The 24,023-nt window shown below is 33.9% G+C and overlaps 1 protein-coding gene across 1 annotated transcript in view; it reads right to left on the reverse strand.

Moving 5' to 3' along the window:
* The window catches only part of LOC136027675 (regulatory-associated protein of mTOR-like), a 138,455-nt gene extending 115,116 nt beyond the window's left edge, over positions 1–23,339 (reverse strand). The window contains exons 1-5 of the mRNA XM_065705122.1: positions 23,292–23,339; positions 21,326–21,400; positions 16,234–16,491; positions 6,422–6,565; positions 332–449 (exon numbers count right to left, since the gene is read on the reverse strand). Coding sequence (XP_065561194.1) covers positions 332–449; positions 6,422–6,565; positions 16,234–16,491; positions 21,326–21,400; positions 23,292–23,339 — 643 coding nt within the window. The remainder of the gene's footprint in view (positions 1–331; positions 450–6,421; positions 6,566–16,233; positions 16,492–21,325; positions 21,401–23,291) is intronic.
* Between the last annotated feature and the right edge of the window lie 684 nt (positions 23,340–24,023).

The following is a 24,023-nucleotide window of genomic DNA, read 5'->3' on the forward strand; positions in this document are numbered from 1 at the left end:
AACAGAAAAAATAAGAAGACATTTAGTTTCATTGTTTAGTGTCAACTGAAAAAAAACACGTGGAGAAAGGTGAACGACAAACAATAGGAAAGGGAAACGGGAAGAGAAAATTTTATTGTCGGTTTATTGAGCAAAATAAAAGTGATTATATTCATAAAATACAAAATGGACAAAAAAGACAGAGATTGAGAGAGATAGAGAGGGATAGAGAGAGAGAGAGAGAGAGAGAGAGAGAGAGAGAGAGAGAGAGAGAGAGAGAGAGAGAGAGAGAGAGAGAGAGAGGGATCTATAAATATAATTAAAATAGAAAGAAAATACCACCAAACAATACCTATAGTTAACGAAGACAATGAAACAGCAGCTTCCTCTTCTTGTATTTGCTGACACACAATTTGTATAAATGAAGACTCAAAAGCAAATACAACCCACTGAAATGCAGCAACCAATTCCTGAAGATATCAAATTTTAACATAAATACTAATTTAAATTCTCAGGTTTGAGACTAAGCAATATTTTACACACCAACATACCTTAAATCTGACCGAAACTAATCTGTTATAAAATTATTGAATTTCATTGGACATATTCTTTTCTCATGGTGCTAATAACTTGGAAATACTTTCCTTTCTAATTCATCAAAATTACTAAACATCAAAAGCAACAAGCTTAAAAAAGACGATATGGAAATAAATATCACTTGTTCGCCTCTTCTTTTGGGATTTACTATTTTTAGAAAGGTTACAATAGGTTTTATGAGGCGTCCCTATATTTATTCAGTCTCCAAGTTAGGAAACTAAAGCGGGGTTCGGTTTCTTCACAGAAAAAAGTGAGAAAACATACATACTGAATAAAAACAAAAACAAACCTAGAACACGAGCTAAGAGCTCAGGTGACGAGCCAAGAAGAGCTAAGAGCCAAGAGCTCATATGGTATGAGCTCTAACAAAATTCTAAGAATCAATAGATTGATTTAAAAGGAAAGTCAGAGACTTAATGCCGGTCAGGATTTAAAATAAGAGCTCTGAGTCACGATGTCCTTCTAAATATAAAAATTCATTAAGATCCTGATCACCCACTCGTAAGTTATAAATACCCCATTTTTTTGTAATTTTCCCTCTCTCCTTTGGCCCCCCAAATGGTCGAATCTGGGAAAACGACTTTATCAAGTCAATTTGTGCAGGTCCCTCACACGCCTACCAATTTTCATCGTCCTAGCACTTTCAGAAGCACCAAATTCGCAAAATCACTGAACGTCTCCCCCCAACTCCCCCAAAGAGAACGAATCCAGCACGGTTACGTCAATCACGTATCAAGGATATTTGCTTACTCTATCCACCAAGCTTCATCCCGATTCCTCCACTCCAAGTGTTTTCCAAGATTTCCCCCTCCAACTCCCCCCAATGTCAAAAGATCTGGTCGGGATTTAAAATAAGAGTCCTAAAGCACAAGATCCTTCTAAATATCAAATTTCATTAAGATCTGGTCACCCTTTCGTAAGTTACGAATACCTCACTGTTCCAAATTACCCCCCCCCCAACTCCACCAAAGAGAGCAGATCCGGTCCGGTTATGTCAATCATAGACAGGTTTTTATTCTTCCCATCCAGTTTCATCCTGATCTCTCCGCTGTAAGTATTTTCTACGATTTCCGCCCCCCCCCCAACTGCCCCAATGATGCTGGATACGGTTGAGATTTAAAATAAGAGATCTGAGTTACGAGGTTCTTCTACGTATGAAGTTTTATGAAGATTTGATCACTCCTTCGTAAGCTAAAAATACGTCATTTTCTCTAATTTTTCAGAATTAACATTCCCCCCCCCCCGATAGAGCGGATCCGTTCCAATTGTGTAAATCACGTATCTAAGACTTCTGCTTATTTTTCCCACCAAGTTTCATCCCGATCCCTCCAATATAAGCGGTTTCCATGATTTTAGGTCCCCCCCCCCCTATTTGATACCGTTGATTTTAATCTTTTATTAAGGAGGCTAGCTTGTTTGGGAGTCCGTGAGAAGTGTTTGGATTGGTTTAGTTCTTACTTGCATGGTAGGTCCATCAGAGTTATGATAGATGATGTGGTAGGGAAACCCTTCAATGTGAATTGTGGAGCGCCCCAAGGTTCGGTATTAGGACCTTTACTGTTTCTTATACACGTGGATACAATGCGTTTTTACATTCCTGGTGCCGTAGTTACATCATTTGCAGATGACACAGCGCTTACAGTGATTGGGGAATCTGTCGAAGATCTTATAGAGATAACTAATGTAGCTTTGGAGAATTTATCTCAGTTCACAAAGCATAGTTTTCTTGCAGTGAATACTGAGAAGACTAATTATATGATATTTAGTCGTATTGGTAAAGTTGTAAATAATTGTCATAGTATTCTTTTACAAGGTGTTTCCATTAGTCAGGTTTTTCAATGTAGATATCTAGGATTTTATTTAGAGCTCTGAGACATGATATCCTTCCAAACATCAAATCTCATTAAGATCCCATCATCCGTTCGTATGTTATAAATACTTCATTTTTTCATTTTTTTCCGAATTAACCGGCCCCCCACTCCTCCCCCCAGATGGTCAAATCAGAAAAACGCCTATTTCTAATTTAATCTGGTCCGGTCCCTAATACGCCTGTTAAATTTCATCGTCCTAGCTCACCTGGAAGTGCCTAAAGTAGCAAAACCGGGACAGACCGACAGACAGACAGACCGACATTTTGCATTAAATACAAGTGAAGAAAATCATATTAAATATTCCTTTTTTAATGGTATAGAAAGTTTAGTAATATAATGTTGCAACATAAACTGCATCAAATGTCAAAAGGTATGAAGTATCTCTTTTTATTAGATGATGTTACAAAAAAGTACGGCTAATTTAATTTGAAAATTGTTATTTTGACACATTGAATAAAATCAAGCTAAAGCTTTTTATAAACCAAAAAAACTCAAAGATTATGGAAAAAGAATAAGGATGGATATTAATTGAATGGTGTGAAAGAAAAGAAACAAAGGCCGTTATTTTATATCGAAATGTCATAACAAAAAGTCTCATGGATAACAGTAGCTAACTAATTACATAATCTATTGAAGATTGACAATTCAGACTGAATATATTAGTGTTTTGATAGTATTAATTTAAAGCCAATAATGATAATAATTCTTATTGAATATACTTACTATAAATATCTTATTAACACACAAATTATTATTAAATACAATTAATATAGGATGTTAATTTCTAATTAATTACTAAAAGATTCTTATAAATATTTTAGAATTTCCTTAATAAATTATTATTTAATGTTTCATGCTAAATGGAAAGGAAATCAAGTCAAAATTTCCAAGCATCAACTCATCTTTGCCTTTAACTTTTAAGAAAAATAAATCTTAAGAAATGACTTTCTCAGAATAAACAATTAGATTTATCAAAACTGCATTTTGCTGATGAGGTAAAGTGATAAAAAAAAATGTCTCCCTCTCTGGAAAAAAGAAATTGAATATAAACCGAATTAAGAAGCCGTTTTGTGAACAATTTTTTTCTAGGACGCCAGGGATACCAGGCTTAGGTTTGGAAATTCATTTTCCCATGAACAATTTTTACCAGAACATCTCTTCAAGGGAAGGGATGGCTTGTTATCAAATATATTAGTTGGAAATGTGTTTTTTTTTTTAGCCATTAATACATAAATAAAATAGCTTGAATTCGGTACCAAAATCGTTTGGAACCTCTTATGAAACCTCGTAAGAAACCTATGAAAGCATCGTATGAAACCTAAAGTGATTTGTTTATAATTTAGGAGACAATTTATTCTTTTAAATAAGGTCTAGTTTAATTTTTTGGCAGGGCAGAACATGTACTCTGGTTCGAGGCTAAAGCATCACGAACCCATTGATCCCCCACCCCACAAAATTTATTGGCTGTTAACCACTGACAAAATCCACAGTGTTTTCTTTTGTGTGCTTTATTTACAAAAGGACAAAAGGACAATATAGTTGCTTGAATTCATCGATATATTTGAAATTCAATGTAACTGTGTTTATTAATTTAGTATGTACTTAATTTTTTATATCAGTTTCTTTCTGAGTCCTTTGTTGTGCTTATATCTTCTTTACTGTTCCTTTTCTTTTTATCGTCTGCGTATTTTTGTTTAATATAAAAATGAAATGCTCCATCAGAATCCCCCCCCCCCCGACAGCCATTAATTTCCAATAGAAACTCCATGACAAAAAAATGAACATGAATCGAATTAATCAGCCAGTTTCCTTGGTTTTCAGTTTAAGAAACACATCAGTTACTGTTTAGAACATGTTTGACTCACAATTAAATATGATATACCACAATTTACAACATGAATTATACAGGAAAACCTTGCTCTTTACAACTAAAAGAATAAAAGAAGTCATATTATGAAGGAATTTTCTCTGATTTTCGATGTAAGAGCCAAAGCAGTTACTCTTTAATCGGCAGCCCCCACCCCCTAAAAAAGTCTTGACCCTTGATATAAATGGAAAAATATAAAAATAATGAAGAAAACAAGAATTAAGGGGGATTTTCGGCCAGAAGAGTGGAAGAGATGGAAAACGAAAAGACAAATCAGATATTTTAGCAAGAACCCTCGCCACATTGCCAAAATATCCGCTTCAACTTTTCATTTTACTTACCTTTCATTGGCTAAAGATCACCTCCTCTTCTTGATTTCTGATCTATTTTTATATTTTTTCTTCTTTTTTTTTAACGTCATACATAGCCAGTGTGGTCTTAGAATGTATTTAAAGAAAAATCCAAAAACTTTCAAAAAATCCGATGCTGTCTTATTCAAATATTATAAAATTCTGAATTATTATTGCCCCCTACCTTGTGTTTACAACATACTTTTTAAAACAATGCATAAAACAAATCCATTTCAAGCAAGAATCAAAAGCAAAAACAAACCCAGAACACATAAAACACCCTTTTTACTATTATTTTGGTCCTAAAACACCAAATAAAAAAAAAAAAAAATATGAATTCCTAGCACTATAAGTGCAAAAGAACTAACATGATAGCTTCTATTGCTGAAGATATTGCTGGTAGAGTCAAAAAAGGGGTCAAAACTATTTTGATTAGGGATTTATTAACATATTCGTTGATCAGTAATGACAATAAAATCGTGCGCAATCTTTCACTACTAAGCTCAAGGGTAGTAAGCCCTTTTTTGAGAAAGGCTTAATGTCTTTGCCTGTTTCTCATTTTATGAAGAAATGCTGTCTCTGGGAAAGCCGTGTTTACTGTAGGGATTAATTCCCAACACAGATAGCAATTAGAAAATAGTTCAGACTGCGAGCATATTTTCAATATAGAGTACTGCTACAAAACTAGCGTTATAAAAAACCGTTATTTGGTATTTTGCAACGAAATAATAATACAGAGTTGATTAATATCAATGAAATTTGACTTATGGGAAGTGCCATAAATACCCCTTGAAGTACAGTTTGGATCCCTTTAATTTGAAACCTTTACTTTACAATTAAACTTTTAATCAAATAGTAAAGCGAATCAATAAAAAGAAGAAAAAAATACTACCATTTTTAGTAACAACTCACTGAGGGCAAAACACACGCTTCTTCTTCAACCCAGAAGATATAAATAAATAAAAATGTTTTTGATTGGAAAAAAAAAACGTATTTGATCAGTTCGTTCGATGATTAAGTTTGTGAAATCGCTTAACGTTCTTCATGAGATTGAATGATTCCGTGTCTGAGGAAACAAACTCTCAATACCATCAACCGTTATGCAGCGAACTATACAAAGTTGGACAAAAGAAAACTATTTGAATTTACTTAATATATCTCTTTTACTTTTATTTTGCACATGAGCTAAAGATAAAAGACAGAGTTGTGTATTCATGTCCCCATCCCCCAGATTTTACTTCCTTTTCACTGAAAAGTCAAAAAACTAAAAACTACTCCCCACCCTCTAGACATAAAAAAATACACTTTTTGTATACTCACTAAAAAAAAAACCCGTCCCTCTACATTTTCACAAATGGTACCCTTGTAATAACGCTGCAAGTAGCGCTAGTAGTTTTAATGCCTAGAACGCTGATTCCAAGGATTCTCTTCTATTCAATTCTGTAATTTTTTCTATTACACTTTTTGGAAAGATTACGAAAACAAAACTATTCACGTTTATCAAAATTCAGTATGTTTTGATGAATATTCTCTGGATTCCCATTAATTCATATTAAAGACCCCTCAGGGGCAATTAACACCCAATATGAGAGCCGATGATCTGATCCTTCTATTTGCCAAACAACATAAGTAAGTCTATTCAATAAGAGGGCAAACCGAATGAATACAAATGAACACGTTTCGTATGGCGAAATGCCATGTTTTGCAGCAATTCCGGAAATTGATTTTGGATTAATAGGATTCGAGGAATCGTTTACCTTCCTGACAACAACATTGGCATCCTGCGAGACGGTGCCAAGTATCTTCAGAGCCACTCCATGATCGATGTTGTTCGCGTGATCGGTCCTTGTTGACACTGAACTTATAAATGTGCCTATGGCAAATAGGGCTGCCGCTCGAACCTGTAGAGGGGAGATAAAAAAATTAATATTCTTGAAAAAAGAAAAGATCGAGATGGGTGGTAGAAAGAAAAACATAGGGATGTCATAACAAAAAATCGGATGGGGGGTCAAAGAGCTGTTCTTAATGGCAATTATGTATAGAGGAGGAGCATCTTTATTTAAATTTGCCACAATAAACTACTTGACAAACCTAATGCCTGGGCCAAACTATTGTGACGCTTGTTGCCAAAAATGATTTATTATTTATATGGGTTTGAGCCCACTAAAACATAATTTCTAGTGGCAAATAATATTAATGATTTTCAGCGTCATTCAATTAGGGTGGGATCACTGAATATTGTTAATGAAGATTCCATTAAATTCCCCTGGGTTGCCTTTTGGTCCGACAATTAAAGCTACGCGCGCATTGGTGTTATCGTCTGTATTAGAAAAACTAAAAAAAAACTTATGGCCTGTTAATCAGGATGACAGGTCGTTTTGATGAGCCAACACTTGCTATAATTTATAATCCAATGTTTCCACTACATATATTTTTCATCGTACTATTTTTGAAATTTGTAAGTAAAAGTGACAAAAATCGGATCCGCGTGTGCTTTTTTTGGTTTTGTAAATATTTACTTGGAATTCCACTATGGTCAAAAAATAGGTATATTATCTGAAAATTCTGAATATTTGAGATCACTATTAAAAACAAAAAACAAATAAACACGCATCCGTTGACTGTCTTCTGACAAAAAATGCGAAATTCCACATTTTTGTAGATAGGAGCTTGAAACTTCTACAATAAGGTTCTCTGATACACTGAATCTGACGGTATGATTTTCGTTAACATTGTTTGACTTTTAGGGGGTATTTTCCCCTATTTTCTGAAATGAGGCAAATTTTCTCAGGCTCGTAACTTTTGATGGGTATAACTGATCTTGATGAAACTTATATATTTAAAATCAGCATTAAAATGCAATTCTTTTAATGTAACTATTGGTATCAAAATTCAATTTTTTAGAGTTTCGGTTACTATTGAGCCGGGTCGCTCCTTACTTCAGTTCGTTACCACGAACTGTTTGATTCATCCACAAGTGTGGCCAAAACGTGCATCAGGCATCCATATCTATTAACCAGTAAAAGTATTCAGATATCAGATGAAAACATAGGTATGGGCAAAATGACGTACTATCAAAAAGGGCTGATTCTGGGCCAATACCCTTAAATCTTTACAAATTCCGACTTTTTGGAACGGTTCTATGAAAATGTTTTTCGTTTTGTTTGACATTATATCGCAATGCCAATGATATTCTACATGTCATTGTAACGTACTAAAATATTTAGCTTGCCAACACCGATAATAGTAAAGAAGGGTTAAAAAAAAAAGACTTCCCCCACATCGACTTGAAAGTTTATGGGTCTTCGGGTTGGAGAAAGTCCTCAACTGGAGTAAATAATTTCTTGGGAGTAAAGCCGTGGGTACCTGTTATCTCGTTTCTTTTCTTTTTTTATTATATAAATTCGCCTATTTGATCAGTATTGTGAATACTGTACTTCAGTCGTACCAAGACGCTATTTGAATCCCTAACACAGCAAATTTTCCAAATAAAGATGGATAAAAAATTGCTTATCTTTCTATATCCTTCGTATTACTAATTTTTTGCTCTGAAATACGACGTAAACTTAACGCTTAGGCGAAAAAAGAGGCCCATGGTTACAAAAATAAGGAAATAACATAGATATCAGAAAATAATAAACAAGAAACAAACCAAGATAAAAATTGCATTTACCCTTGGTCTTTTCAAAACTCCCAGTTTTTCCCCCGCCAGCATTCGCCACTGATTTAACATTACTGCGCAATATAATCATAACCCCTTTATCAGAACAAAAAAACTGACTTATCTATTTGAAATAACTATATATTTCCACATACAGGGAAATACGCAGAAGAAGAGAACTCAGGGCCTGAGCTAAACAGAAATCCTATATTTTTCTGAGTTTTCAGCAATTTTATTCAACTTATTCAATAAAATTAGTTTTTTATTGTTACCCCCCCCCCGACCCTCACAGAAAACTCTTACGTACCCAACTAGCTACAAAAAATGCTCTAAATTAGTCCGTCCCCAAAAAAGTGAATACTTTTTCTAAGGCTTCAACTGGGATGAGGTTCTTTATTGCCGAAATTTTTTTTTATTTTAAGCCTGACTTTGAAGTGATATTTCCTCTCCTTCCCAGTAAAGCCTCTTAATCAAAACAACAAAGGTGCTTAAGTATTTGCATAATTATGAACGCAGACGACAATTAAGAAAATCCTAGCTCTTTAGAAATATGACAGATTTGCCTGACATTTACATAAATCGATTAGGCCTATCCGAGATGAACTGATGTCATGGCTGGCGAAGATTTAGATTCTTTTAGGGAGACAGGACCTATTATTGTGTTAATTGGTTTTATGCGTAATAACCGGGTTCTATGGAAAGAAATATATAACTTAGATCTGCAGATGACAAAACATTTTGAAAAGCTTAAAAGTTTTGACTTGAATTTATGACTGAAATTTGCATCTGGCAAGAAATAGTTTTGTCGTTAAATAAAATGTGAAATAGTTTTTTATAGTTATACTTTTACAGGAACATTAATGAACAAATATACAAGGGAAAAAGTGAAATAAATGAGATATAAAAACTATATTTATAGATGACAAAGCGTTTAAAAAAAATTTAGTAAATCGTGATCACAGAGGCTTCAAATAAATACAGACATCTAGAATGTCCCTCTGTTTCTCCACAAAATATAAATTAAATGGCTAAAAGAAGGCATATTTTGCAAGAGAAAAATAATAAAAGTCAAAGGATTTAAGTAATTGACAGACAAGATTTAGAACACCGAATCTTCATGAACAACAATAGGAAACAAGAGGCGATTTTTTTTTTTTTTTTTTTTTTTTTTTTTTTTTACGAAATTACTACGAAGATACTAAACTTATGAAATTTCCGAAATACGAAACGAAAAGTACTAAACCTAAAATACGAAATTAATAGACTATTTCTTTGAAATTTACAACTAACGTCTGTCATTAGTTTTGTAGTTAAATAAAGTGTAAAACAAATGAGACATTAATAAGTAAAATACTCATTATCATATAATTATATTTCTAGACAAATAAAAATAAATAAAATGGAAGAAATAATTGTAGTCGACAAAAGAAGATATATACCTTTTGTTATCTTCTGATCTGTAGGTGGCAAAATGTTCAAAAAGTTGCTAAATTTTCGGTTCAATTTGCAAAGATGACAAAATGTTTTGAAAACTTACTAAATCTTTTGGTTGGAACTTACAATTACATTTGTATTTGGCAAAAAAAAAAGTTTAGTAGTTAAATAGAGTTGAAACGTGAAGTAAATGGTACACAAATAAGTAAAATAAGTAGTATTATGCTACTATATTTCCACATGAATATGGATAAATAAAATTCCAACAAAGAAACGTAGTTAAATCAATGAGATATGTGGGTTACATCTGTATATGTCAAAACATTTTGAAAAATTACATTTTTTTTTTAAATTCACAACTTGAATAAAATATGAAATGAAACATCTAAAAATGAGAAAGAGAAAGAAAGGCCGGAAGTTAGCCTCCCCTAACACCCTTTTTTCCCCAAATGCATCAGACATAAATTTTGAGACGGCCATTTTGTTAGAAATACCTCAAAGGTCAGATAACAAAACTCCTGTGTCGACACAACCACCGAGGGCACGGGGGCAGGCGTTGTAACTTATACCCTGGGGCAAATATTGTTCATATGGGAAGGGATGCTCATATGAACTTCAGAGCGGGCTCATTTATTTGGAAAGTGAAAGTTTCGGTTCAGTTTTTAGGAGTCAAGAGAGATCGGAGGGCAACAAGCTCCCTTCACACCCCCTTTCGCCAAATGCATCAGATAGCAATTTTGAGACAGTCATTTTGTTAATAATAGTTGAAGGGTCATATAACAAAACCTCTGGTGTCAACACAACCCTCAGTGCCAAGGAACAATCGTTAAAAATTATGCCCTGGTTGGTATACATGGTTCTAATGGAAGGGATGATCGTAAAAACTTCAGAGAGGGCTTATTTGATTGGAAATTGAAAGTTCTAGTTCACTCTTTAAGAGTCAAAAGAGATCCGTGGGTAAATAGCCTCCCCAGGCCCTTTTTCCCCAAACCCATCCGATAAAAATTTTAGATATCAATTTTTTAAGATAGTTCAAACATCATATAAGAAAAACTCTGATGTCAACACAGCCCCCCAGGGCCCAAGGGTGGGCGTTGTAAATTATGTCCTGGGGGCATATATGGTTCTTATGGAAGGGATGCTCGTATAAACTTCAGAGAGGGCTCATTTGATTGGAAATTGAAAATTCTAGTTCAATTTTTAAGAGTTAACAGTGATCGAAGGGCAATTAGCCACCCAACCTCCACGCCCTTTTTCCTCAAATGTATTAGATAAAACATTTTTGACAGCCGTTTTATTAAAAATTGTCAAAGGTCAGATAACAAAAAAACTCCAGTGTCGAAAATACCCCCAGAGCTCAGGGACAGGCATTGTAAGATATGCCCTAGAATAGATGCTCGTATAAACATCAGAGAGGGCTCATTCGATTGGAAATTAAAAGTTCTATCTCACTTTTTCAGAGTTTAAAGAGGTCAGAGGGTAACTAGCCCCCCCCCCCCCCCACACGCCCTTTTGCCCCATACCTATCCGATAAAAATTTGAGATGGTCATTTTGTTAAAAATAGTTCAAACAACAGATATTAAAACTCCGGGGTCGACCTTCTAGCACTAAAACCGACCTCCTAATATCCTCCCATTTGCAGTGCAAATGGGAGGATAGCTCTATATCGAAACTTTTTGCAATCAAAACGAACGAAAATCAATGATAAAAAAAAACTCTTCTAAAAAAAGTTTTTCAAAGAAAAGTAAAGGCAATATTAAACTTGAGATCAGCAGATACAAATACCTGTCAAAATTCAAACTAAAAACAACCAGAAATTATTATTAAGGCCGTGATTAAGTGAACTGATGGAACTCGAAAATCCCATGTTAAAATTAAAAATTTATATTTAAAAAGTACTCAAGTATTCATTGGCGGAAGATATCGCTTTTAATATCAGGCCGTAGCTTCTTGAAGATGTTTGCTAGGATTTTGCTCTATTTCCTCTAATTACTTAGAAATCTTAGAAAACGTCTAGCTCTTTTTCACAAGTGTACTCTATGAAGGATATTGCTTTTAGAACAAAATCGGTACTATCATGAGCAGAAGACAATAACCTGTAAGATGATTGGAACCATTTTTTGATGTATTTTCCTGTTTTCAAAGAGTCCCATAGAATATTTTCTGCTACCTGAAATTTTGTTTCAGATCGCCCTAGAGACCAGATTGACAATCTGGTACAATTAACCTGCTATTTCCGCCAATGAACAAGTGCTATTCGAATGGTTTTTGACAATCGACGGTCTCCAGAGAATTGAGGGACAGAAGGCTACCCTAACTTCAATTTTGAACCTCGATGTTTTCAAGTTCACTTAATCACGGCCTTAAAGCATAAATGAAACCAAAAACGAACAAAAATTAAATAAACAATCAAACTAGTGCGGCACTAGTTATAGTACTGAAGTAGTTTTCAAAATGAGAACATTTCAAATAATCGGAATATATTCTCACAATCTTGATGATCTGACCTAGTCTGCTGGATTGCATTAACTGTGTTGTTACGAATTAAATTGTTGAAACTGGCTGTTTAACTTAGTTGGATTATAAGATATTATTATTACGAGCATAGAGATTGGATGCTAGAGTACGGACAGAATTATGCAGGTTCCACTGGGCCACCTAGCCAAAATAATCAACGCATACTGTTGGCCTGCCCTATTGTAAGATAAGTCTTTTTCTTCTGTTATTATCATTTGTTAGAGGCCGCAAAATTTATATTTTAATATGGCAAAATACAAAAAGGGGCTTTGGCCTTTGCTCGTTTCCAGAATTACCCACAATGGCCGGCTCTTGTGGTTAAACTGATGAATCAACCTGGAAAAACTTTTCGACATGCTGTTTTATGCTATTGGTCACATGACCTACAGAATGTTGTAAAGGGAAACCTGCTGGGTTTTAAGGAAAATTATCCCGTTTTTTCTAAAAAAAAAAAAAGGGCGCATAAGGAATAAATAATGCTTTCGTGAATATGAAAATCAATCAGATATTTAAATTGAAATTATAAAAAAAGGCAACGAGAAAAGAGGAAATACAGAAGAAACTGCAGTTTCTTTAGGCTTAAACACTTCGATTATTCGTAATCAGCTTAAATCTACTCAAGCAGAAGTAGAGAAAATAAACCAAATTTGATCTAAGACATTCAAAAAAAAAAAAAGAGAGAGAATATAAGTACGCCAAATGATGGAGCGTCAACAATTACTCAGACAAAGGATACTCAAAATATTCAGCTTATTGTGTCAGAAATCTATGACTCGATGACACTTGAATATAGTGGCAAATTTCAGCAAACTGAAAAATTCCTAGTAAGGCTTAAAGGTCAAATTGAATCTCTAGAATTTCGTGTTGAAAAACTTGAAAAAAGCTGGACGATTTCGAGCAGGAGAAGCTGCAGGATTCATTAGTATTTCTGGATTAAATCAAACACCAGGAGATGAGTTAAATTTGGCTGTATTTGATACTACTGTGAACAAGATGGGTTTGTCAACTGTAACGCAGTCTCAAGTATTAAAGTCCAATACATTCAGACTTATGAACCCTAAAAGTGAACAATCTGAGAAGGAAAGCAAAGAAACTGTATTATGAACAAAAATTACTTGAAAATCAAGGTAACATCAAAGGAACATAAGAGTTATTAATAATATAATGTGAAGTAGGAAAGATTCTGAACTTCATGCACCTGAAATTGATGGTTTGGAAATTACAGACAAACATGCAATTGCAGATCAGTTTGGTAAGTATTTTTTAGAGGTTGGAGAAACTACACAGCAATTAGGTAGAATAAGACCAGTTCCAGAAGGAGGAATTTTGTGACAATAGAGGAGAGGGTCTGAATTTTCAGTTTGAGCTATGTACTAATGAATCAACTCAATTAAATCCAACTCAGCTGACATTGACGGATTGAATGTTCGTGCATTCAGGGCAGTTATGACTAACCTTCTACCCTGTTTGTTTCACACAATGAACGTCTCAGTACAGACTTGAAAATTCTCAGAAGCATTAAAAGAAGCGAAAAAAATCCCACTACATAAAGGAGGTATGAAGTTGAACACACAGAATTATTTATGTGTGTACTTCTTACAGACCTATTTCAATCCTTCCATTATACTCTAAGATAATAGAGGAAATTGTGCGTCGTCGTTTTTATAATTTTTTGACAAAAAGGACTTCTTTCAGAAACACAATTTGGATTCAAGAAGAGTTATTCGACGTCTCATGCTGTGCTGTACCTGTCAGATCTAGTGAATACAAATCTTGAAAAAGGTGAACTTACTTTTACAGTATTTGTATATTTCAAAAAGGCATTTGATACAATACCTTTTTATATTTTATTATGTAGATTAGAATGTTTGGGCGTCAGTTCATTGAAAATGAACATTATTATTCTAGTAAAATTTTGAACTGATGAGGTTTCAGCAATTAATATCACTATAAATTAAATATTCAGTTTAATTTAGTAGTACTTTCTAAGATTGTTCATGACGAATATAGTTCCACTACAAACAAGAATTTGGAAACTGCACCATTCCTTAACTGTAAAAACCTAAAGCCTACTGTGTCATTGTCGCTTCATGGAAAACGAATTATGTTACAAATATTTTCTTTTCCAGTTATTACAGCATTGGAAATGAAAATAGAGATTACAGTGAAATAAAATCTTGAACAGATGATATTTCGACAATTAATATCATTATATATTAAATATTAAATTTGATTTTATTTGTACTTTCTAAGACTGTTCAAGACACATATAGTTTTCAGTAAAGCGCCAATTACGCAGCAGGTTTCGGACTTATACAGGGAGAGAAGGAGGCGACGCCTAAACTCTTTTGTAGTGATTTTTGTTCGTTTCAAGCTTGATTTGCATATTCAATTCAAATTTCACTTGTTTTAAGATTTATTTATTCATTTATATTAGCATCTATTGTATGTTTTAAGCACGGATTTTTCATTTAATTTCTGTTCGTTTTGGGCTTCATTTGTACTGCAAAACCAAAACATTTTTCGTTTTAGGCTAGATTTGCATAGTCAATTCAAGCATTACTCGCTTTCAGGTTTATTCATTCATTTACATTAGTACTTCCTGTATGTTTTTGCTATGATTGTTTATTTAATTTCTGTTCGTTTTGGGCTTCATTTATACTTCAGAAACAAAACATTTTTCGTTTTAAGCTAGATTTGCATAGACAATTCAAGCATTACTCGCTTTCAGGTTTATTCATTCATTTACATTAGTACTTCCTGTATATTTTTGCTATGATTGTTTATTTACTTTCTGTTCGTTTTGGGCTTCATTTATTCTCTAAAAGTAGTTTCTGGTCGTTTTGAATATGAATTTTAAAAGGTATTTGTATTTGCTGATCTTAAGTTTAGTATGACCTTTACTTTTCTTTGAAAAAACTCTTTTTTCTTAAAGTTTTTTAAAAATAAATTTACATTAATTTACAATAAATAACTGATTGAACTCAAAACGAGCAGAAATTAACATGATTAGGGCTCAGAACCCCTGTGCCTTCTAAAGGCCACAACATAATTTGCACTTTACTGAAAGAATACAAATGAATGTGCATTTTGAATTTATTATATATATATATATATATATATATATATATATATATATATATATATATATATATATATATATATATATATATATATATATATATATATATATATATATATATATATATGCTCATATTTATTCTCAAAAATCTGAACAACTATGCGTAAAATACGACTGAGGAGAAGATCTTGAAATAAATAATTAAGAAAACATACTAAATGCTTGACACAAATGTAGCCGAACGGATCTAAAGAAAAATAACCTGTCTATATATACAAAATTGAGAGTTAAGGGAGGAAATCTTGGGCCAAAAAGCACCGTTTTGGGCCGTTCAAATACACATACTAATCAGTAAAGCCTATGTTCGGAAACGCACCCGATTCCATGCAGAGCTATAAGGGCACAAACGATATTGAAACGGTGAAATGCCCAAGGGTCACTTTCATCACCTAAACAGGACACCCGATCTCAGATTGTACGGCCGAATGAGCCCTCCCCAAGCTTTCCATAATCATCCGTTTTGTAGGACGAGAACAGAAAAAAATACGAGGGATACATCACTCTTAACTAAGTCACCGCCAACTAATCTTTGACAAGTTCTGTCTCTTCTGTAGCTGTGCTCATTTATTTTAACATTCATAGCTACTGCAGAGGGTATTAAGTTTTATCCCTCTTCATTGAGTTTCTTTCCATTGAAAGAGGTTGAAATTCAATATTTTGAAAAAAGCTCCCCAAATAATTGACGGGCTTCTTGGACCTGTTAGTAAATACTATTCAGATTATAACATTTTTCAAAATTTTTTTAATGGTTTCATTTGCGTATTGCATAATCTGGTTTCATTCGCGCATTGCATAATCTGACAATTGGTAATACCTCAGGTACAGGATCCAGTAGCAAATCAAATAATTTTTCATGAGCAGAGTCTCTTACGCCAACCCATCTTGCTGATTCAAAATTTTCCCAGCTTTTTCCAAGTGCAATTACTGCCCATTGTCGTAAAAGTGGGTCGCTGTCTTGAAGTTGCTCCAGTGTGATAGATACTAGAGATCCTGTAAGTGCTGCTTCTTGTCCCTGTGAGTAGTTCCAGACAATACGAGCCAGGACAAAGGCAACAAGGCTTCGTTGATCACTCTAAATAAAAATGAAACTTATAAAAAAAAGAGTAGAGCCTTATTTGCATGAGGAAAGAGTGGTTCTTAAGTCCTAAAATTGAACACGAAGCGATCTTTAAAAGCTCTTTTTTTTAAAGAGAAAAAAAAGATATATGGATAGTTTCCTCCATGGCTGAATCCGTGATTTTGTTTGGAAAGAGGGGAGGGGGTAGGAAAAACAGATTATTTTTATTCGGGGGGGGGGGCTTAAGGTTTTCTTACATGAATTTTTAAGATAAGTTTACGAGCCGGGGAGATATTTCTTGATTTTTTAACGACAGACAGTCTTTTTACCTACATTTTGAAGACAATATGGGTGTCAGAGAAATATTTCAGGAGGGATTCAGGTTAAGTGCCCCTACCCCTTCCTAAATACAGCCCTGACTTCCTTTATAAAAACAACAGTGAGGTTCAGAGAAAAAGTCTCCGGTGGATGTTCAAATAAGGCTTTGAACCGTGGGAAGGCTACAGGAGACAAAGTCATCGACAGAACAGAGAATGGTTGGAAACCGCCAACAAAGTTGTTGTAGAATATCGGAGTGCCCATTGCTGCCAGGTAGGGCAGAGTTTCCACCCTAAGTACTGTCAGTTAGAAGAAAGCAAATGTTTCTTTAAAATTCTATAAGTTAGGTCTTTACTTCGTGGTTTATTGTCCTCAGTATTTGAAGCAAGCATTATTTATGTACACTAATTTACTAAGTTCCACACGAATTACCATATCGCAATCATTGTATTTTTGAAAGTATTCTTGGGTCAGATTTTATCCTTTTTAAAGTGGAATTTCAATATTTCAAGAGCGGAAAATACTACTGGAATTTAAAATTCAGTAAACTGATACCTTCTTTGTTTGTGAAACCAAAGGAATGTTTATTTTTTAACATTTTTTTTTACATATATATATGTACTCTTAGATAAATATTTTCTGGGGTAGAAATGCCTAGATATAAAAATGATGATAAATTAAATAACTAAAATAGGGAAAATCTTCAGTTAACTGAAGATTTAGAAAAGTATAAATAGTTCAAATAATTGGATTTGACCCTATTGAACTGTTATTTGTAGGTCATGGAAAGGCAGTGTGGTCTCCAAAAATACCTGCAAATAGTACATTAGAACCCTTTACTAAGCCACCTTCAGTCTAGGAAGAAGTAGAAGATAATAATAATAAGCGACAAAAAGACAAAATGATGTCGAATAATAAACGAAAATACAGAAACAATAGGAAAAAACAACATAAAGAAAAACGTGGAAGAAATATGAAATAATCAAATTAATTGAACTTTTACAACCATATCCAGGTTTCAAAAACATTTCGGTAAAATTATGAGAGTTCGTATAATTGAATTACCAATAAAGTGAGTATACCACTCGATGCCTTTTTTATGTTCTTTACGAATATAATAATCGCTTCTACCGCAAATTCAAATTCAAGCAGTTTTTGAGCTCTTAAAAATAAGAAAATTTTAAAAAAATTATGACAGTTCATATAACTGACTTACCAATGAAGTGAACATACCACTTGATGCCTTTTTTTATGTTCTATAGGAATACAATAATCGCTTCTACCGCAAATTCAAATTTATGCACTTTTTGAGCTCTTAAAAATGACAAACTTTCAATTAAAGTACGAGTTATCGCTCGTTTTCCACAAAATAATACTAAATTTTCTTAGCGCCATCTTTTCTCGGTCGTTTTTGAAAGTGCTATATTTTCGTAGTCCTAAAATTATTTATAATAAGGTTAGGCTAGATTAGGTTGGGTTAGCTTAAAACCTAACCAACTAGGTTAAAAGTTGAATTTGCGGTAGAAGCGATTATTATATTCGTAAAGAGCATAAAAAAAAAGCATCAAGTGGTATGTTTACTTTATTGGTAAGTCAGTTATATGAACTGTCATAAATTTACCAACATTTCTGTATAACAACTATCTCCGTATTGCATACTAAAAACTCCAGCTAAAAAAGAATCCCTAAACTAATTTCACCACAGTTGAGGAAAAATAAACAACACTTCTTAGCCTCTCTCACACTGATTACCTACAAAAAAACACTTATAGAAAGAAACAATTAACAAAAATCTTCACACTGCAATCAGTAGCCACGTGGAATCCCTTTCCCAGCAGAAGTAATCTCTATAAAGCCATGTTTAAGCTCCTTCAATAGGAATTTCGTCCGTTTCATATTGAATAAGAACATTATGAAATGCATTAGGTGTTTTATAGGAGCTATCGGAACTGTTGAAGGAGATCTAGAGATTTTTAGAAAAAAAGAAAATCCAGAGGCTTATGATTCTTAAAGTTCTAAGGACATTAAAATACAATCTGAATACTTGCATTGGTTAAGTGGAAAATTATACTATCAATAAATATGTTTAAAACGTAGAAGAAATCGTAAATTTAGTCTTTAATGATAACACCACTATTCCAAGATACGCAGTTTTTGATAGATGCTGGCAACAAAATAAAAAACAAGATGAAACTTATGTGAAAAATTTCGTAAAGTAACAAGCTAATCTTATGGCACTACACAGATTAAGACAATGTAGCTTTCCTTCGAAGGCTTAGTTACTACTACTACTGCTACTACTACTACTAACATCTCAATGCAGCACCATATGGCCTAAGGCCAACACACCTGCGCATACTTCTCCTCCATCCCTTTCATGTGAAATCTCTTTCATGTTAAACATCCTAAGTTCTAGTTGTTCTTGGAAATCTACAGGTTGTTGATATTTGACGTCCCACGGAAGAAAGATGTTATCGAATTTAACTGACTAGTTTTGCTTGTTTATTGTTATTGTTAGCGTGGAAAAAATGAGGAAAATGTGATGCTTCCCTAAAAACTTCACATAGAACATCTCAAGGTTTAGTTGTCCTTGGAAATCTACAAAGTGTTGATATTTGAAGTCCCACGGAAAAAAGCGTTACCAAATTTATCTAACTAGTTTTGCTTGTTTATTGTTAGGGTTAACGTGGGCATACTGAGGAAAATATAGTGCTTCCCTAAAAACTTCATATCAAACATCTCAAGGTCTAATTGTCCTTGGAAATCTGCAGATTGTTGATATTTTAAGTCCCACGGAAGAAAAACGTTGTCAGATTTAACTAACTAGTTTTGCTTCTTTATTGTTATGGTTAACGTGGGCATACTGAGGAGAATATGATGCTTCCCTAAAAACTTCATGATGTTGAAGCAAAAAGAAGAGAAATTTTAAAAATTGCTGTTTTCGTATAAATACACTTAAGATGAGTCCAAGAAGCAAAAGATCTCCAAAGTACTTTAATGCTAAAGCCAAAGTTTTCTTCCAGAGAGGATTTTCAGAAGAATAAGGATTGTAAAAATCAAAGAAAATCATTATTTTCTTAGTTTTCAAAACACAGTTTTCAAACTGTGTATTTTGAAAAAATTGCCAATATAATACACAAAATTATGAAGTTTTGACGAGAAGATAGTTAATCGTTAACCCACAAAATCAGTATTTTTCAAAAGAAAAAAATATATAGACAAATATATTTTTTTGTTATAAATTAATGGTAGATAACGTGACTATTTAACTTCAAAACATTTTTTTTTTCTTTTAATTTGTCATGCATCTCAAAATGACCTATAGCAGTGTCGTATATAATTACTATCTATAAAACGGCTCGTATAGGCTCAAGTCATAAGTTGGAAAGGAGGGGGAGGGGTATTATAAATCTTTGTGGAGTAAAAGGAGGAAACAAAATTCCAAAGGTAGCGGGACCAACTTTTTCTAAAATTTGCGAGGGAAGGGGGACATGTGCTGATGATATAATATATGCTGATAATCATATGCAGATGATATTATTCTTTTGAGTCGTCCTAAAGCTAGTTTGATTGGGAAATTTTAATACCCTTTCCAGAGAGCTTAAAGATAGAGGCCTTTTTATTAGTGTAAAAAATGCCAAAATTTCCCATCAATGACAATAACCAAGTTTAACTAATTTGATAAAGGAGCAACTACTTCATTTCCAGTTTCTGATTATGTTCTTTATCTGGGGTTACCTTATTGTGCTTCAGCTCTAGATTCGAAGTCAATGCTAATTTTGAATATTCAAGAAAAAACTAGGAAGGCATTTTGCTAAACGATACGACTTCGTGGTATCTATGGTCGTGATATTTTAGGCTCTCCTTTTAATGCAGTTGCCCTCCCACAAGTTCTCTATCCTGCCCTTCTTTTTTCAGATTTTTAAATCTACAATATGTCTTCAATTACCTTTTGCTATTTCAAATATTTCAAATTTTTACTTGGTTTTCCAATTTGTTTTAGTAGCACTGAATTAGTTTTGCGGTTTGGAAATCAAGAACCGTTGGAAATAGCTATGATTAACAAGAATAAATTTTATCAAAAATCAGAAAATTTTCTTTTTATGCATAATATTTTTCTTATTTCTAGTATTTAAGTAATATTTAATATTTTTTTCTTATGTATGTTATTCAATCGTATTATTAAAACTATTTTAAATCAATGCTTTGTTTCGTTTGTCGCAATATTCCACTTTCTTATGCAATGTTTTTTATGTATTTTATATACTCCTCGATTTTGAGGGAAATGAATAAATGAAACAAAAAGTTAAGGAGTCACTCACTCTAAAAAAAAGCACGCACACTAGATGGCCCGCGCCATGCCAGTCAGAACATGCGGAGTACAAAGAGGCAAGGCGTGGTGGAAGTGCACCACGCGTGGTGAAACAAGTGATTCTCGGAAAAGTACACCAGACGGCGCTAAGCGATCAACCCCTGGAGTAGCCGTATATACAACATCCAAAAAAAGGAGGATAATATGAAATTGACTTACCGGAACTGTAGGATCTTGCAAAGCAGCTAAAAAGTATTTATGACCACCATCACGCACTAAATCTGCTTGATGCGTCTAGAATGCAATTCAAAAAATTGTAATTAATAAATGGTTTTAAATCTCTCAAACAAAATTGGAAAACAACAAATTAAATCAATTAACAAAACGTCCAAATCAATTATACTAAAAGATTTACATAGCTGAGTATTTAACAACCAGTAGATTTGACAGCAAATGTTGATAAACAATTATATCTAATAATATTAACTGAAATGCTAAAGCTTTATGATTAACAGTTATTACCAGGGACGAAACCAAGACCAACCAGGGATGCACGCAACGAAAAGGCTAATGATTAAAAAACATAACAACTAATGAGTGATGTTGCTAGTTCAGCAATCCCAAAATGGGAACATGAATTGAATTTGAAATTAACATTTTAAATTTAGAATTAACCTTTGAAATTTAGAATTAACCTTAAAACATGGCCTTAGAAATCAAAATTTGAAAGGTGGAACAAGCATGAATTATATATGAAGAGCTAAATACAATTCAACTTATACTATATTGTTTGGTGTTTGACCAGTCTTCTATTTCTGACCAGATTTACTTCTCGAAACGTATTCATGTCAGAAAATACATTTTGCACGTTGATCGGTTTTTTTCCTGCTATGTAGAGCCGTCCGAAGAGGGGAGGGGGGACTACTGGGGGAGTTATCCATTTTGATCAAATTCTTCACTTTGATTCAGCTTTTTTTGCTTATGTTTGAGAGAAGGGGTGCTGTAATTAATTTTGCCCTGGGCACCAATCTTAGGAACGGCTCTACTACTATGAAGAGCCTGGTGAACAGATTAAAAAGACACAAATACGAACAAAATTTGTCTAGGGAAGTTCATTAGCGTTTTAATAAGCCGCCTTTACACCTTTCTATCAAGTCCAGAAGAAGTTCCTATTTTGCTATTAATGTAATTTCTACTATTTTATTGAATATCCAATACATTAATTGGAGATAAATAGCCCTTTACTGAATCAACACTATTGTATTAAAATTGATTTCCTGATTCAAGTTCATAGAAATTACGACTGCTCTAGTATGCAACTAACTAGACTGTTGACCGTATGACCGTTGGAAGCCACGGTAATGATACTAGTGAAGTATGGTCCTGAGACGAGGGCACTTCAAAGGGCTGAGGAAGACATATTAGGTATTTTCCAGAGGAACTGAGTAGTCTTAAGCACTCGTTCGACAGTAAATCAAGCAGTAATCTTTAGAGAAAATGTGGTTCAACTTCACTTGCTAGGGTAAAAAGGAAAGACAGGTTAAAATGGCTAGGCTAAGTTTTGCCGATGAAGGGTGACGTATTGCCAAAGATAGTCCTTTTTGGCCATTTATTTGGGTCCGAATAAAAATCAGGTCATTCCTTACGGTTAAAAGAGGTCCTTCGGAATTATTTAAAGGAAATTAGAACTTCTTAGGAGGGAGTAAAGAGCGAAGCTTGAAATAGATTGGGTGGAGGAAGAGCGTGCGCAGCTATGTTGGCCTTAGGCAGCTTAGTGCGCCAGGGAGTTGTTCATTAGTAGTAAAAGTTTTAGAGTATAATTTCACAGAACTCCAAAAATAAAACTGGGTGGAGGAGGGGGACTTGAAGAGATCCAACGCTTCAACAGCATCTTTGTCTAACTTTAATCCTATTTAGGCTACTAGTATTACTTTCAAGTATATCAAAGGAAACTGAAGATCCCCTTTGAATATGCGATCATGTACACTGAAAAATCTTGCAAAATTGTGACTCAAAGAAGGTACGTTATATGTTTTATACCTACCATTAAGCTGAAAATTTAAAATTGGGGCTTGACTAGAGGAGATTGCGGGTCCGGGTTGGCTAGAGGAACCACTGATCCGGGTTAGTCATGTACAGTGTAAATTCTTGTAGGATGTATTTTATACAAATAAAAAATATTTACCTTTCTGCAAAAAGTTGGCGATGGGACAAGAAGGGAGGCATAGGACATCATATAAGGCATGTGTCTACTATTTTACTCCAATAAAGATATTGAAAACCTCAGCACTATTCCTCTTTAAGCTTGGTACAATATGCCTATATTTCTGCTATTAAGTTGGCAGTGGGCAGGGAGGTATGTGTATGTGTATGTCTGTGAGAGGGTGAGAGTAGAGGATATATGGGCTCGAGTTGTGCCTAAAACAATGCTGATCGAAAATTATTTCCAATTCTCGATTTCAACAAGATGCTAAATGTGTACCTTCCTGCATAACAGTTGGCTCTGTTAGAAAGTATTTGGGTGGTACATGAGCCTACGCGGTGCCTATTACACTGATTCAAATATTCTTGCATGATTCCTGTTGAAACAAGACGCTATGTGCCTTCCTTTCTGCTATAAAGGTAGAGATGGGGGAAGAGGCGGTTTAAATGACTAAATAACTGCGTTAATTTTAAATAACTAACTGTTTTATTCACTGGTATTACTTTAAAGCCTTCTAAACGGAATATGAAAATACAGTGACTTTCCATGGGAAAACAGATGTCCAGAGTGATAGTAAGCTGATGCAGCAAAAAAGTTGAAATTCAATGGACTCAATTTTAGAAACAGATGACAAGGCTAAAAGGCAGTCGCCGTTTTCTTCGTCATAAATTTATCCGCTGACGTTACATTTCATGTCTTAAACCGGAGATTAAA

This window comes from Artemia franciscana, chromosome 5 (assembly GCF_032884065.1).
Source record: "Artemia franciscana chromosome 5, ASM3288406v1, whole genome shotgun sequence".
Taxonomy (NCBI): Eukaryota; Metazoa; Arthropoda; class Branchiopoda; order Anostraca; family Artemiidae; genus Artemia; species Artemia franciscana.